General features: G+C 40.9%; 1 protein-coding gene, 1 long non-coding RNA gene and 1 pseudogene across 7 annotated transcripts; all 3 read left to right on the top strand.

Annotated features, from left to right (window-relative positions):
• Window positions 1-739: 739 nt before the first annotated feature.
• LOC105167218 (heavy metal-associated isoprenylated plant protein 3 pseudogene) lies at window positions 740-1,848 on the top strand (annotated as a pseudogene).
• Window positions 1,849-4,498: 2,650 nt separating this feature from the next.
• LOC148787616 (membrane-associated kinase regulator 5-like) lies at window positions 4,499-5,774 on the top strand. Its single transcript, XM_088882783.1, has one exon. It carries the CDS (start codon window positions 4,537-4,539, stop codon window positions 5,518-5,520), a length of 984 nt encoding a protein of 327 aa, XP_088738909.1. The 5' UTR covers window positions 4,499-4,536; the 3' UTR covers window positions 5,521-5,774.
• Window positions 5,775-12,471: 6,697 nt separating this feature from the next.
• LOC105167191 (uncharacterized) lies at window positions 12,472-16,884 on the top strand. 6 transcript variants are annotated; one of them, XR_848240.3, is made up of 6 exons: window positions 12,472-12,604; window positions 12,696-12,777; window positions 13,253-13,334; window positions 13,445-13,527; window positions 13,638-13,719; window positions 16,619-16,884. It is a non-coding gene; the product is annotated as an uncharacterized LOC105167191 (long non-coding RNA). The 6 variants fall into 6 exon arrangements; XR_016066308.1 differs by having other exon boundaries at window positions 13,638-14,098; XR_016066310.1 differs by lacking the exon at window positions 16,619-16,884 and adding an exon at window positions 13,962-16,612 and having other exon boundaries at window positions 13,638-13,857.
• The last annotated feature ends 892 nt before the right edge of the window (window positions 16,885-17,776 follow it).

Below are 17,776 nucleotides of genomic sequence, written 5' to 3'. Positions count from 1 at the left end.
GATGTTGGGTTTTTTCTTGGTATTTCTTGTTTCTTCCCTCTTTATTTTCTTGTTTTTATTGGTTTATTTGCATATTTGGGCCTCTTTTCCTATCTCATTTTCAGCTTTTGGACTTCAATTCCCTATTTTTAGACTTGGGCTTTTAATGTTTTTATTGAAATGGGTTGAAAGCCATCAATTCTTTTGAAACCAACCAGTACTGGGCCGTCTCTTTCGCCCACGCAGCCTTGAAGAAGCAGAGATTGGGTCATTTTTGTTGCTGTTTTGGAGGCCCACTCGTACAGCTGGGCCATGAATGGAGATGCAGAATTGGGCTCCTCCTATTGCTGTCTTTGGGGCGCTGCAGCTGGGCTCAAACCACTACTAACAATGGGCCATCATTTTTGGGCCGACACAGCCACTACTGCTGCTACTGGACCTTCCGCTGGACTGCACCAATGGGCTGTAACCACTTCTCTTTTGGACTTCACTATATGGGCTACACCAATGGGCCGAATCCATGAGGCCCATCAGACTCGAATTTTTTTGTATAGGCTGCCAAGAAAATCATTGGGCCCTTTTTTGCATGGCTTCTTGGGCATTTGTGTAGGTTTTTGTCATATGAACAAAACATTATCATCTTTCATCAATTTATGAAAATGGGAGGGGAACCCGACAATTCCCCATTTATTCAAAAAAAAACCCTAAACCCTAAACCCTAAACCCTAAACCCTAAACCCTAAACCCTAAACCCTAAACCAAACATCTATAACCCTCGAATTCGTAATGGGTGAGAAGAAGAAGAAGAACAGCAACGGGGAGGCGCAGCAGAAGGAGGGAGCAGAGAGCAAGAAGGGCGACAATGGAGGAGGGAAGAGCAACGTCACGGTGGTGTTGAAGGCTGATTTGCATTGCGAGGGATGCGTTTCCAAAGTCTTGAAGTGCATTCGCTCCTTTGATGGTGTTGACACTGCGAGTATCGGCGACGAGCAGAGGATTACGGTGGTGGGGAAAGTGGATCCGGTGAAGCTCCGGGAAAGGGTGGAGCAGAAAACCCACAAAAAGGTTGAACTGATTTCCCCACAGCCCAAAAAGGACAATGCCAACAAGAAGAATGGCGACGGAAAAGAGAACGCAAAAATCGACGGAGGCAACAGCGGCGGCGACGGAAAGCAAGAGAAGAAGAAAGAAGGCAAGGACAATAACTCCTCCAAGAATAAATCTGATGAGAAAAAATCAAAGGAAAAAGAGCCGCCTGTGACGACGGCGGTGTTGAAGGTGCACTTACACTGTGAGGGCTGCATCCAGAAAATCCACAAAGCCGTCACCAAAACCAAGGGGTACCAGGAGATGAAGATCGACCGGCAAAAGGAGCTCGTGACGGTGACCGGCGCCATGGACATGAAGGCGCTAGCTGAGGTGCTCAAGAAGCATCTGAAGAAGGAAGTCGAAATTCTGCCGCCTAAGAAAGAAGTTGAGAAGAAAGAGAATGGCGGCGGCTCCGGGGACAAGGGGAAGAGTAGCGGGGGTGAGAAAGGGAAGAGCGGCGGAGAGAAGGGGAAGATTGACGGTGGAGAGAAGGGGAAGAGTGGTGGGGGGGCAGGAGGAGGAAGTGAGGAGATGGCCGGCGGCGAGAAGATGGAAGCGAACAGAATGCAGTTTCAGGTCGGGTACCCGTACCCGTATATGTACGGGGCGGGTGCTGTGGGCGCGGGGGACCAGGTCCAGTTGTACTACAACCCGTATGGATACGGACCCTACCATGCACCCCAAATCTTTAGCGACGAGAACCCCAATGCGTGCAGTGTTATGTGAGGGAATGGGTAAATGGGTATTGGTAAATAAAACAGAGACGAAGGGGTAGTTAGGTCTTTCGACGGTCGATTAAAACCGGTTCATTTGTTCTACTACTTGTCCGATTATCTACTAATTTTGATTGCAAAAAAAAAACCCTAAACCCTAAACCCTAAACCCTAAACCCTAAACCCTAAACCAAAAACCATTCTTCACTTGCCAAATCCTCTCAACTTCTCACTAGAAGTGTGTGAGATTTAACACACTAAATCTTCCACCACCAACCACCACCAAACCACCACTTTTTGAGCCTCACCACCACCACCAACAGACAGCCCACCTCCTTCTCCTCCGCGGCGTCACCGCCGCGCCGCCGCCGGCCGGTCGCCGGAAAATTCCACCGGCGAGTGAAGCCACACGCGCACCACCACTAGATGCGCCTCTGAGAACCCGTCACAACCATGGTGGTTTCGCTCTGAACGGCCACCGGACGCCACCGTACGCGCCCGTCAAAGTTGCAGAAATCGCGCCCAAATCGCCGCTGTTTCGCCGCCGGCTTCTCTCTAAAAATCCGGCCGTTTCACGGCGAGTTACCGGCCGTGTTATATACCATTTTGATCGGCTTGATGAGCTCTACAATTCCCCTCAAACAATTTGAGGTTTCATGCACGCACGACGATGGGCTAAGTCCTCGACCGCCGATCACTTCCGCCGTCGATTCGCCGCCGTCACTGCGACCCACGGTCGTGGACCACCACGGTTGGAATCCTCTCCTCAAGGCGAGTCGATTGGGACCGGTTTCGTCAAGTTTCATCACCTGTGTGCCGAGTTCTTGCAAATCTCCCGTTCGCGCAATCACCGCCCGTCGCACCGCCGTTCCGCCGCCGTCCGCCGTCGGTTCACTGGCGGAGCTACACCATTGCAGTCGCCTCGTCATGGAGAAGCCTCCCGTCCGCCCAGAAATCGACATCGGAGCTCCGGGCGCAGCCTCTCCTCCGGCAGCCGTCGTCCTTGAGCCATTGTTGACCGAGTTGACTCGGTCAACGGTCAACCCTCCTTTGACCGAGTTGACCCGGTCAACTCAGTCAACCGAACAGATTCAGCACCCGTCTTCCGCAATTCCGACGTCGAATCTTCCGAAGAAAACATTTGCTGAAGTCCTTGCACCAACACTGGCCTCGAAAACTGCAACACCGGCACCGCACAAATACTTCCCTGCAGACTTGCCATCGCCCGGTATCGGTACAGTTTTGACAGGCGACAAAGGTCCAACATTGCTATTCACAGATGCTGAGACCGAAGTCCTTGCAGCTCCATTCAAATTTGCACTCGTGGGCAAATTTTCACATGGAGCACCCTCATACAGCATCCTGCACAAACTAATCGCTGGAACGGGCATCAAAAACAAATTCACGGTTAGTATGCTCAACACCAGACATGTCTTAATTTCCCTATCCTGTGAAGCGGATTTTTCTCGTCTGTGGCTGCGGCGTATTTGGTATATTCAGGGGTACCCAATGCGCGTCTTCAAGTGGACTCCTACTTTCACACCGTCTAAGGAGTCATCAATTGTACCGGTGTGGGTTAGTTTTCCGGAGCTACCAGCACATCTGTTCCGCAAGGAAGTTCTATTCACGGTGGCGAGCATGATTGGAACTCCTCTGCAAATTGACGATGCGACACTCAATCAGTCCAAACTCTCCAAGGCAAGGGCATGCATTGAATTGGATCTTCTCAAACCGCGCCTTGAAAACTTTCAAATTCAGATTTGTGGGACAACTATTGTGCAACGTATTGAGTACGAGGATATCCCGCACTACTGCTCTTTGTGCAAACATGTTGGGCATCAAGACTCAGACTGCTATTCGAAAGGCGATGCTCCTAAACCACCCCCCCGGAAGCCGAGCAATCGTGCTGGAAAGAAGGTTGCTGAAGAGGTCGGGCGAGGCAAAGCAGTGGCAAAGGAAACTGGTGAGAGCTCAAAGATGATGGACCAGCCTGCAAAGGACCCCAGGTACCAAACTGAACAGAAAACTGATTCTATGGCTAGCGTGGATGAAAATATTGTTTCTGTTGATATTGCTAACACCACATGTGAGGGAGGAAAAATGGGTGATGAGAATTCGGAAAATAGAATGGCTGAAGGAAATTGGATACAAGTGGGAAATGCTACCATGCTTTTACAAGAGAATTCAGATAAGGGGGAGACTCTGGTTATCGATGCCACGCCATTGAAGATCTGCGATCCACCTTGCTTTACCAATTGCAACCCTGCAGACTCGGTTGAGCAGTTATTATTGGAGTTGGCATCCCCGGACAAACTGCCTAGAAATGATTTCATCGTTGAGAGATTGCCGGAGTACTTGGTCAAGAATACAGAGTTAAAACTTCGAGTGATGAAACAGAGGAGTACTTCCTGCGGTCCAAGAATAAAGACAGACCGAATCAAGGAAAAGTTGAAGAAGCAAAATGGTTGATGTCCTATAATTATCTAAAGGAGTAGTACTCCTACTTTTATGTTTTTGTTGATTTTATATTGTAATGCTGACTTTGCTTTATTTTCTATGAAGAAGGGATGGGGACCCCGAAAAGCTTCCCCCACCTTCGGGTGTTTAATTTAAAAAAAAAAAAAAAAAAAAAAACCCTAAACCCTAAACCCTAAACCCTAAACCCTAAACCCTAAACCCTAAACCCTAAACCACCAAACCCCCCCTCCAATCTTTTCTAAGCACCTCTCTCTCTCTCTCTCTCTCTCTCTCTCAAATGGAAGCTCTGGGCGTTCTTAAATTCTGGGGAAATGAAGCTGCCGGAGCTGACGCTAGCTCCGAGTGCGACCACTTGCGCAATGCTGCGTTCGGCATCGACGATGAGGAAACCGATGACGATGACTCTCTCTTTGATTTGGTCTTCAAGTCCCCTGATCGCGGTGCCACTAAACGAGACGGAGCTTCGAAGAAGGATTCCCAGTTCCTGGAATCTCCTCGAGATGTTTTCCTGAGCAAGAATGATTCATCGAATTCTAAGCCTTTGTCACCGGTTGCTATCCTGCGCTCAGCTCCCAAGTTTAAAGTCTTCATGCTAGGGTTCAAAAAATCTTCCAAGTGCGAGAAAACTGAGTCCTCAAACGGCGAGCTGAAGGCCAGTCCGCTGAATCAGTTGTCGAAATCATCCAAGCTAGGCCAGAGCAACCGTTTCTCCGTGAAATGCAGGGTGGCGGATGTGCCGGTTGCTCCGGTTTTTGCTAGAGACAACAGCTTGAGAAGCAAAATGCTGAAAGAGAGCATCGAATATGAAGCTTCTTCCGACGTCCTCTCGTCGGAGAAGTCCGTCCCCAAGTATCTGAAACTGATTAAACCTTTTTACGGAAAGGCCTCGAAGAAGACGAAATCAACGGATTCCGTAACACCGTCTTCTTCTCCGGTGACGGCGCCGGTTAATTTGTCTCCAAAGATGTTCTCCGAGGGGAGCAGGATCGGGAGCTTTAAGATCGTGACGCGGAATTTAGGGAAGAGCCGATCAGCGTCGGCAGCGGTTGGAGTAGTGCCGCCGTTGGTTCGCCGGAGAGACGATTCATTGCTGGAACAGCATGATGGAATCCAAGGCGCCATTCTTCATTGCAAAAAATCCTACAATTCGTCTTCCCAAGAATATTCGCAACTATTTCGATCCGCCAGCGATCCTTCCCACGAAAAACAGAGAGTCCAAGGGAGAAATTCATGGGAGGAGCAAAAACGACGCAGCATTTGAATCAAAGCGGGAATATGGAAACAGCTAAGGAGAGCATGGCGTCATATATGCAGGCGAAATGAAATGATATGATATGATGATAATAGGATTTTAGTTTTCTTCTTCTTTTGTAAAAATAGGTGCAGTAAAAGAATGAATCTGAAAATAGGCAGTGGGCAGTGTGAATGGGCAATGAGTAGAGGTAGAGGTAGAGAGGGTAGTTTTTTCTTGTGTAAAAAGTTAAACTGATGGGTTTCAAAGTAGTGTTGTGTGTATTCCCTGTCTGCCAATTTTAAAGCGGAGAATCAAAGACAAAATCACCATGGAAAAAAAAAAAAAAAAAAACCCTAAACCCTAAACCCTAAACCCTAAACCCTAAACCCCTAACCCCTAACCCCTAACCCCTAACCCCTAACCCCTAACCCCCTAACCCCTAAACCCTAAACCCTAAACCCTAAACCCTAACCCCTAAACCCTAAACCCTAACCCCTAACCCCTAAACCCTAAACCCTAAACCCTAACCCCTAACCCCTAAACCCTAAACCCTAAACCCCTAACCCTAAACCCCTAACCCCCTAACCAAGCCTAAACCATTCTTGACTTGCCAAATCCTCTCAACTTCTCACTAGAAGTGTGTGAGATTTTCACACATAACGCTTCTACCACCCACCACCTCCAAACGAACAACTTCTCAGCCTCACCACCACCACCAACAGAGAGCCCACCTCCTCCTCCTCCGCGGTGTCGCCGCCGCGCCGCCGCCGGCCGGTCGCCGGAAAATTCCACCGGCGAGTGACGTCACACGCGCACCACCATTGGATGCGCCTCTGAAAATCCGTCACAACCATGGTGGTCTCGCTCTGAACGGCCACCGGACGCCGCCGTACGCGCCCGACGAAACTGCAGAAATCGCGCCCAAATCGCCCCATTTTCGCCGCCGGCTTCTCTCTAAAAATCCGGCCGTTTCTCGGCGAGTTGCCGGCCGTGCCATATACCATCGTGATCGTCTCGATGAGTACTACAATTCCCCTCAAACAATTTGAGGTTTCATGCACGCACGACGATGGGCTTGTACCTCCACCGCCGCTCACTTCCGCCGTCGATTCGCCGCCGTCACGGCGACCCACGGTCGCGGACCACCACGGTTGGAATCCTCTCCTCAAGGCGAGTCGATTGGGACCAGTTTCGTCAAGTTTCATCACCTGTGTGCCGAGTTCTTGCAAATCTCCCGTTCGCGCGATCGCCGCCCGTCGCACCGCCGTTGCGCCGCCGTCCGCCGTCGGTTCGCTGGCGGAGCCACACCATTGCAGTCGCCTCGTCATGGCGAAGCCTCCCGTCCGCCCAGAAATCGATGTCGGAGCTCCGGCAGCAGCCCCTCCTCCGGCAGCCGTTGCCCTTGAGCCATTGTTGATCGAGTTGACTCGGTCAACGGTCAACCCTCCTTTGACCGAGTTGACCCGGTCAACTCAGTCAACCGAACAGATTCAGCACCCGTCTTCCTCAATTCCGACGTCGAATTTTCCGAAGAAAACATTTGCTGAAGTCCTTGCACCAACACGGGCCTCGAAACCTGCAACACCGGCACCGCACAAATACTTCCCTGTAGACTTGCCATCGCCCGGTATCGGTACAGTTTTGACAGGCGACAAAGGTCCAACATTGCTATTCACAGATGATGAGACCGAAGTCCTTGCAGCTCCATTCAAATTTGCACTCGTGGGCAAATTTTCACATGGAGCACCCTCATACAGCATCCTGCACAAACTAATCGCTGGAACGGGCATCAAAAACAAATTCACGGTTAGTATGCTCAACACCAGACATGTCTTAATTTCCCTATCTTGTGAAGCGGATTTTTCTCGTCTGTGGCTGCGGCGTATTTGGTATATTCAGGGGTACCCAATGCGCGTCTTCAAGTGGACTCCTACTTTCACACCGTCTAAGGAGTCATCAATTGTACCGGTGTGGGTTAGTTTTCCGGAGCTACCAGCACATCTGTTCCGCAAGGAAGTTCTATTCACGGTGGCGAGCATGATTGGAACTCCTCTGCAAATTGACGATGCGACACTCAATCAGTCCAAGCTCTCCAAGGCAAGGGCATGCATTGAATTGGATCTTCTCAAACCGCGCCTTGAAAACTTTCAAATCCAGATTTGTGGGACAACTATTGTGCAACGTATTGAGTACGAGGATATCCCGCACTACTGCTCTTTGTGCAAACATGTTGGGCATCAAGACTCAGACTGCTATACGAAAGGCGATGCTCCTAAACCACCCCCCCGGAAGCCGAGCAATCGTGCTGGAAAGAAGGTTGCTGAAGAGGTCGGGCGAGGCAAAGCAGTGGCAAAGGAAACTGGTGAGAACTCAAAGATGATGGACCAGCCTGCAAAGGACCCCAGGTACCAAACTGAACACAAAACTGATTCTATGGCTAGCGTGGATGAAAATATTGTTTCTGTTGATATTGCTAACACCTCTTGTGAGGAAGGAAAAATGGGTGATGAGAATTCGGAAAATAGAATGGCTGAAGGAAATTGGATACAAGTGGGAAATGCTACCATGCTTTTACAAGAGAATTCAGATAAGGGGGAGACTCTGGTTATCGATGCCACGCCATTGAAGATCTGCGATCCACCTTGCTTTACCAATTGCAACCCTGCAGACTCGGTTGAGCAGTTATTATTGGAGCTGGCATCCCCGGACAAACTGCCTAGAAATGATTTCATCGTAGAGAGATTGCCGGAGTACTTGGTCAAGAATACAGAGTTAAAACTTCGAGTAATGAAACAGAGGAGTACTTCCTGCGGTCCAAGAATAAAGACAGACCGAATCAAAGAAAAGTGGAAGAAACAAAATGGTTGATGTCCTATAATTATGTAAAGGAGTAGTACTCCTACTTTTATGGTTTGTTGATTTTATATTGTAATGTTGACGTTGCTTTATTTTCTATGAAGAAGGGATGGGGACCCCGAAAAGCTTCCCCCACCTTCGGGTGTTTAATTTAAAAAAAAAAAAAAAAAAAAAAAAAAAAAAAAAAAACCCCTAACCCCCTAACCCCCTAACCCTAAACCCTAAACCCTAAACCCTAAACCCTAAACCCTAACCCCTAAACCCCGAACCCCGAACCCCGAACCCCGAACCCCGAACCCTAAACCCTAAACCCTAACCCCTAACCCCTAAACCCTAAACCCTAAACCCCAACTCAAGGAATTTATGCAAATAATGGTGAATCACCTACTGCAAAACTGAGGAAGATCGATAACACAACAAGGAGGAGATTTTCAGGAAATGAAGTGGACAAAAAATGAAAGTACTTTGTTCAACGCTTGCTATAACTGCGATACAAACCACTTTTGATGATCATCTCTCGTGGTTATTCAATCAGGGAGTCTTTCTTCTCGAACTCATTTTCATTGAATCGATTTCCTATGTTTTTAACGTTCCAACACGTTGCAATTTTCAGGCCCTCAAGCTGATCACGAACGCAAGTCCACAACTGAAGGTTATGGTTAATCTTGGACTGGTATGGAAATTGAATAGGAATTTCATCAAACATCCTCGGTCTTTGATCGCCTTTAATGTACATTCCTTTTCGTATATTAAAGTGCTCCCTTTGCCTCTCTACATTTTGAAATATCCGATAGGTTTTCGCTCTCGTAACCTATCCTTCTACAAACCGGGGAATCACATATACCACAAATGGTCTTCCTTGCTCATTGCACTCACTACTTCGTTCAGCTTACACAGTCTCACTCTCTTCTATCATAATGAACACATTCGTTACACTTACCCAATTCTCCCCTTCCATTACATTCATACTCGAATCACATGCACAGACACTCTCTTACTAACTTTTACAACTTCTGAAAATACTTCACTCTCCTACACAACCCACCTCGATATCTTGACAGCCTACCAGTGTATTAAAGGAATCTTTAAGGTGATCTGCCCCATCTTTTTACTGTGTTGGTTTCAAGTAATTGACTTCTTTCAATCTTTTTTTAAAATTGCATTGTTAGCCCAATGTCTCTGGCCCTCTTGATTAAGCTGTTTATTTGCTTGTGGGAAGCCTTTTGGTCTTTGGATGGAAAAGAGTGATCTTGTAGCAAGAAAGGGTTGGTTATTATGAACTTAATCCGAGGAGGATAAAACAAAAAAGACTTTGACATAGAAAAAAGCAGAGAGAAAAAAAGAAAAAAACGCAAGGATCAGAGGAGAGAAAAAAAAAAAAACAGGATAACACAGTATATGGAGGAACAAGGACGGATTATTGGAAAAAAGAGAGAGTGGTTTACAGAGATTTTGAGGCCAATTGGATTGTTGTAAAATTTGGGATTTCTCTTGGTATTTTCTTGTTTCTTCCCTCTTAATTTTCGTCTTGTTCTTGGTTTATTTGCATATTTGGGCCTCTTTTCCTATCTTATTTTCAGCTATTAGACTTCAATTCTCTATTTATAGACTTGGGCTTTTAATGTTTTTCTTGAAATGGGTTGAAAGCCATCAATTTTTTTGGAACCAACCAGTACTGGGCCATTTCTTAGGCCCACGCAGACATGAAGAAGCAGAGATTGAGCCCCTTTTTGTTGCTGTTTTGGAGGCCCACGGCACAGCTGGCTAAGGCCACTGCATGAACTAGGCAACACATCTTGGGCTGACCATTATTCATTGGGCCCACGCAGCAAGCCCATTGCTTCTACTACTGGACCAGAGTCACCAGACCGCTGGGCTGCATCAATGGGTTGCAACCACTGTATTCTTTAGTTCACCACATGGGCTACACACATTGGCCGACCTTCTCAAGCCCAACGGATTGGCATTTCACATGTGGGCTGCCAAGAACACTATTAGGCCTCTTTTGTATGGCTTTTTTTGGGTGTTGTGTGGACTTATTTTTGTCAAATGTACAAAGCATTATCACCTTTTGTCGATTTATGAAAATGGGAGGGGATCCCGACAATTTTCCTTTTAAAGAAAAAAGATCCTAAATCCTAAACCCTAAATATGTGCAAGTTGTGTTAATTTTATGAACATGTGCAAGCTGTGTTATTTTATGTAATTTGTGTTAATTTAAGAAAATATGTGTAATTTCTAAAAAAAATTCATTAGTTTGTGTAATTTTATGTAATTTGGTTTAGTTTATAATAATATTCTTTAATATTTAGCAAAAATATAATTTAATTCATAATATAATACATTTGTTAATATTTATTACTTTTCAGATCCGACCTTGATGATTGGGTAGCGAGGCTCGAGGAGTGGATGCGGCAAATGGGTAACCCCTGGCTCGATCCTCCAGTGCCCCAACCGCTACTTGATCCCCTAGTACTCGACGACGAAAACATGGCCAAAGGGGATGCTGATTTAGATTAGAATTTTTTTTATTTGTAAAAATATAATAAAAAAATAATATTTTATTTGCGCGATTAAATTATTTTTATTTTCTTGTTATATTATATATTTTTTATATAATATTGCGCATTTAAGAAATTAAAACTACATAGATATAACAAAGAATTCCATAATTTATTTTTATAAAAAATTAAATATTAAAATAAATTAAATACAACTAAATATTATAAAAAGTATTTTTTTGTCATTGGATTTATAACGGCTTCTGGAATATGTATAACTGTTATGTAATCAAGTCATTACAAAAATAAGATAGTTATCAAGTTTTTTGTGATTGAACTGCTATTGTAATGGTCTCTCCTGGCTGTTACAATACAACAACCGGTACAAATTGTATGACTTTTAAGCAAGGCGTTACAAAGATTTCTTATTGCCTAAAAAAGCCAAGGTAGGGGGTATCGTTACAACGGTCATTATATATTACTTTTTTTTTTAAATTATTAATTTGACCGTTAAAAACTGTTACTATAAAATAAGTTTTTTGTAGTGTAACTTGTAATCCATTTTCTGTAAAAATGTATAGCTAGCCCAATTATAACTTAAGTGGATCTGTGTATTCATTCATTTTTAATATGTTCAATTGACAAATTGTAATTGAATCAACAAACTTATGGTTGAAGGGACTGTCAATAAATATAACACCCAAATTATAATAATTATTTGAGTTTATGTATTAATAAATTAGTTGTTGCTGCACGCGCTTCCCACAAGTATAAAAAAAGTTATGATATAAGATTAAGTGATTTTTTTTAGTGAAAACAACAATCACGGCGTGAGAGTGAGAAAGAAAAAAATTTGTTAGAGGAAAGAAATGTGAGGAAATAGAGAAAAAATATATTATGATTGTTAATTTAATAAAAATTATTATAAGAAAAAAATATGGAGAAGTTTGATGTGAGAGAAATAATGGAGTAGTGGGTGAGAGAAAAAAAATTATAATCATGAAATTATTATAAAAATTAAAATTACTATTCTAATAAAAAAAATTTAGAGAAAAAAAATGAATTCAAGGGTAAATTTGGCATGACAAAGGGTTTCTTTTGTTTTTTTATAATAATATAGATGAACAAATTTTGTAAACTCATGAAAACTTATATATTGCTGTTAAAAATAAATGCTAATTATTTACTGTAAATAAAATTTAGTCAGGATTTAATTATAGTACCACATGGCTAATAATTCACTATTTTTGTTATGTATCCAAAAAAATTCTATTTTATTCTTAACCAAAAAAAATTAATATATTCATTTTATCATCATTTTCGCGATTTTTGTAATTCCTCTTACTCACTCAAAAAATTTGAATTTGAATTTCATAATTTTATTATTTGAATATATTAATTTATATTTTATAATTATTATTCGACCATTTTTCAATTGGGTAATAATTTAAATTTTCAAGCAAATGAATTAATTGTGTTATCATTATAAATTAAATTAAAAAATAAAAAATAATTTTTTTACCGTTGGAGCTTGAAGCGGCCCAACTGAAATTTGTTGCCGTTGGAGATGGGCCCCCAGCCCACTTTATATACAACACTATGTAAGAGAATTTTCAACACAAACATAAAGAAATGGAGAGAGTGCAAAATCGAGAGAGTGCAGGAGAAAAGCTTCTGCTCTAATGGCGGCGCATTCTAAGGCAGCCACCTCCGCCGTTCTCGTGCTGCGACTGCCCTCAGGCCTCGATCTTTAGGTACTTCATGATTACGTGGTTTCTTGTTTATCTTTAGGTACTTCTTATTACACGATTCCTTGTTTATTCTTGTATTTTTTTTTCTTGGAAGGTTTTGGCTAATTGTTTCAAGGTTCATGAAATTCAACTCCTACATGGGTTCTCTTGAATTTCTTGGATTATTACCTAAAAAGGTACTTTGCTTTTGCAAGGGTTCTTTTGTAGTTAGTTCAGGAAGCATGAGTTCATACAATTTTCCCATTGCATAACAAATTTGTTCAATCCGGTCTTGCTCAAGATTCATGTCATTTGTCCAGGAATTGCACTTATACATATTGCCTGCACTCACAATCTTGATTACACGGTTTCTTGTTTATCTTTAGGTACTTCTTGTTTACACGGTTTCTTGTTTATTCTTGAATTTATTTTTTTTTTCTTGGAAGGTTTTGGCTAATTGTTTCAAGGTTTTGGTTTTCTTTCTTTCAAGGCGCGTTTCTACAATCAGACCTCCCCCGTGTTTTCCACATTCTCAATGTTTCTAGTATTTTTTTTCTTTTGTCATTTTGCTTAGCCATATGCTTATCCAGTCTTTCTTTGTCTTTTTGGGTTTGATTTGGTGGTCTTTCCCTTCTTATAATGGAATTTAATCACATTTGCATGCTTTCACAGCGGATCCCTTCTGGTGGCTGATACAGATGAAGTGGAAACCAAACTTGAGAGTGGAAGCCATCAAACTATTGACCTTGATTTGGTAAGTCTGTGTGAGAGGTTAGCGATGTTTTCGCAAATTTTCTGCAATTAGTTGCTAGTGGTCTTTCCCTTCTTATAATGGAATTTAATCACATTTGCATGCTTTCACAGCCGATTCCCATCGGGTGGCTGATACAGATGAAGTGGAATCCAAACTTGAGATTGGAAGCCATTAGACTATTGGCCTTGATTTGGTAAGTATGTGTGAGAGGTTAGCGATGTTTTCGCAAATTTTCTACAATTAGTTGCTAGTGTTCTTTCCCTTCTTATAATGGAATTTAATCACATTTGCATGCTTTCACAGCGGATCCCTTCTGGTGGCTGATACAGATGAAGTGGAAACCAAACTTGAGACTGGAAGCCATCAGACTATTGACCTTGATTTGGTAAGTCTGTTTGAGAGGTTAGCAATGTTTTCGCAAATTTTCTGCAATTAGTTGCTAGTGGTCTTTCCTTTACTAGCACTTTGGTTTGGAAAAGTTTTGGCTTTGATCGGCAACTCGGACTCTACTACTCTAAGAGCAGTAAGTTACTACTTTGTTTTACTACTATTATCTCTGTTAGCAGTCAATTTCTCCTATCTCCTGTCATAATGCATAGATGTTATTAACTAAAATTTAAGTGCCAGGCATCCACTCTCTGTTACTCCAATTTGAACTCAACCTAAAATTTCTCATTGGACTATGATTAAACTTCTTAAACCAATCAGTACTTGCCCAACTGATGGGCCAATCAGAATATGAACTCTCAACTGCATCTAGAAAGGTATCGTGGTTATGAAATATCTGTTGCATATTATGCCTTTGAATTGGGGAATGCCACAGTTATGTATCTATGTTGTTTTCTTCCCTGCCTTGGTTTCTTCCTAGTTCTGTCTTAATGCAAAGTACAAGGAGAAAGGACTTATTTAATAGAGATGTCTTATCATCTATTAGCAATTATTTTATTTGCAAGCTTCATTGTTAGCAATATTGTCATTGTATATCTCTTGCTAGTGCCATTAAAATTGCGATATATTATGCAGTTAAAAATGCTGGCCTAACACTGTAGCGTGTTTATATTTAATTCTACAAGTGAAGCATATTAGTTAGTAATGTGTACTCGTTTATTAACGATTGGGGGCGCTAGAATTTGGATTTGGTTTGCAGATTCTGTGTTGTCGGATACCTTCATATTGTTAAAAATTGTGTGGGAATCAAAAGGGTTGAGTAGGATTTAAACACTCAATTGGGACACAATTTCGGCCGCTAAAAGTGTGTTTTTTGATGATATTTTAGAACCTAATGTTAACTTGTGTATCTTCATATTCCTCTCTTCGAATTTCTAACTGAAAATTAACCAATGTCCTTATCGGTTCTTCCTTGCCGACTTTTCTCTCATATTTTGAAATCAAGGAGGCTGAAACCATTGATTTTATGCTTTGTAAACTTCAAATCCAAATTTTGTGTGTTGATTTCTTTGGAAAAACTCACATGACCATCATTTTGACTCGGAAAGAATAGGATTGAGATTGTTTGAGGCTGTTGAAATGTGAACGACTCAAGGATAGAGTTGAGACCTAAATTGGAGAACAAATTTCCCCTTTTTTGTAAATTTATTCTTGATTAATTCATCATGTTGGATTTTTCTCATAAGCTTGTTTTGAAATTTTTTGTTGTTATACATTTAAAATAATTGTATGAATTTACAGAAATCATGTTGGTCCATGTTAACATCTTATATTTGCAGATGTATCATAGAAAAATGTCAAAAAATCTATATTATCCAACTATGAATTGTTTTATTTGTGCACTTTGGGAAATTAAATACTATGCTAAGCATAGAGCGGTTGTCTAGATGCCAATTAAATTTGTTTTTCTTTCTTTTTTTTTTCCAAGAAGATTTCGTGAATTTTGTTAATATTGTTACATAATTTCAAGATTTGATAAATATTTTTTAATGAACAAAAAGTTTGGTAAATCAAATAATACTAGATATGAGAAATTTTTTCTAGTTTTTATGAGGAACTAACTATAGTGTATTTTTAAAAAATTTGTTGTTTTTCTTTTGCTAAGATTTGTTTTCTCTCATCAAGTGTTTTCTATTATCAACGTATTTTTTAAAATGAGCATTAAGTGTACTAATTTCTTTAATATAAAATTGCAAAAGTCTGAACTTTTTGTGTAGTTTAACAAGTATATAAATTTACTGGTTTTGTGGATAAGTGCATAAAAAAGTCACGTGTTTTTATTTTAAGAGAAAATTTATTTTATTTTTTTAAAGCAGTTTTTGTATTCTTGGGAAACCTTTGAAGTTTGAAGTGCATTCGGTTTATTACTTTTGAACAAATGGATAATTTTTCTTTAGACTTCCAAAAAAGTGTATAATTAACTTTTTTTGTTGTGATAAATAATTGATTCCATAATACTTAAAGAAATCTTTTAAGATGATAGGCGCACAGGTAATTAAAAAATAAACAATGAGATTGGCATCTAGACAACCGTTTTACAGTGTAGTATATGATATTTTATTTCCGAAGTTCAAAAATAAACTAATTTGTGGTTGCGTAGTAGCGATTTTTCAACAAATTTTACTGTGATCCACCTACAAAGTTTGGATGTCGATATGAACAAATATGGTGTTTCTGTATGATTTGTACAAAAGTCTTAAATATATGACAAACAAAAGATTTTGAAAAGGCAAATGGGATAAAACCTAACATAATGAATAAGTTGAGAATAAATTTGCAAAAAGTGTGGAGAATTATCTCCCCTTTAGGCGTCAACTCCTAACTACCCTGCATTCGTCACATTTGAAATTGGCCTCAAAATTTATAGTCCTATTACTTCCAAGTTAGAATGTTGAGAATGTGAAGGTTTCATAGAACTCGCATACATTTTTGGCTTTGAACTAGACAAAGAAAAAAGTTCAATGGTATCAGTCCTTCTTGAAATTTAAAATATGGGGGAAGACGGTGGAGAATAACTAGATAGGGACAAAGGTTGCGTCTTTGGTTAGATAAATGATAGAGAGGAAGACATAGATACATAGGTTGTCATGTGGTTCTAGATAGTGTTAAAGAACACATTGCTTTTAGTGGTTAATGTGAAACAATTGAGTGTTTGAATCTCCTACTTCAGTCTTTAAATTCCCAAACACTTTTTAGCGAGATGATGTTATTTAGGCAAGCACTGAATTGAGAAACCAAATATAAATTCTAGAGCCGTCAATTGTAATTAACGAGTATAGATAGATTCTTCTTTTTACATATCTTTAAGTGATACTGATATTGTTGATTATGTGCAGGTTAATGCTAGTGAAGATGATATAGTTGTCGACTTGCATCCATTCACAATGACACACTAGCTTGCATGTCTATCGGGCTCAAGTATTTCTAAGTATGAGCCTTGTGGTTTCTTCAAGACATCGACAGCCATTAGCTTAAGAATAAATCTAGCCTATCATAAATAAGAATACTCTGTTTGTAGTACTTCGGTTTCCAGTGAAAAACGCCTATTGTTTATACTCCTCTTTTTATTTTTTATTAAAATTACCTATTGCAATTCCTTCAATTTTTAATACCACGCAGCGTCCTAATTAGAATCTTATTTATATAGATAGAACAATGATAACCATGTGGATTGAGATACTCAACTTAAAACAGTTTTACTCCTTCCAAGAGAGCACTCGTGTTCCAATATATGTTCACTTCATAGCAATGGTTCTCAGTTCGAAACTTGTATTAGAAGCTTCATTATTGAAAGTTGTAATTCAAGCACCGTCCATATGCAGTTGATTCTATTATTGCTAAGTTAACCACATCAAAGGTATATTGTTGAACTCAAGCAACTAAAGAACCAAATAAAGCAAGCCAATTAACAATATCGAGTACGAACGGACAATTATTTCGCAAATAAAATGTAATACGAGTACATTAATTGCTTTCAAAATCTCCTAGGCAAACTATTTTAATTGACTTAGATACTGATCAAAACATCAAGTTGAGTCGGCTACCTTTTTGGGAGTTACACATAGATGATGAAGAAGTATTCTTACACCACTTCCTTTCAAAGTCTCAGGTGCCACAATTTCAAGCATATCCGATATTGTTTAAGCAACATATACACGAACCTATGTTGCGTTTGCCCAATAAGGATACAAAATAGCAACTACTCCCTCAGAAGTGTCTAAGAAGATCAGCTTCTACTATTACAATAGTACACCACTATATGAATGATGGCTCAACAGTACAAATAATAACCCATAGACCAGCAACCCCTGGAAATCATAGCTGAGTATAGAAATATAAGAGAATTTATAGTTCAAAGCAATTAATTTAAGCATTTCATTTACATGCATAAGAACAACAAATAACTAACATGATAACCCTCCTGATTTCTAACTAAATACACTTAAAATATGAATCTTTCCATATCCACCACCCTCTACCCTGTCTTTTTATGA

This window comes from Sesamum indicum, linkage group LG7, assembly GCF_026168435.1.
Source record: "Sesamum indicum cultivar Baizhima isolate 11 linkage group LG7, ASM2616843v1, whole genome shotgun sequence".
Taxonomy (NCBI): Eukaryota; Viridiplantae; Streptophyta; class Magnoliopsida; order Lamiales; family Pedaliaceae; genus Sesamum; species Sesamum indicum.
Note: the sequence above shows the minus strand (reverse complement) of the source record. Positions and strands in the feature narration are given on the sequence as shown.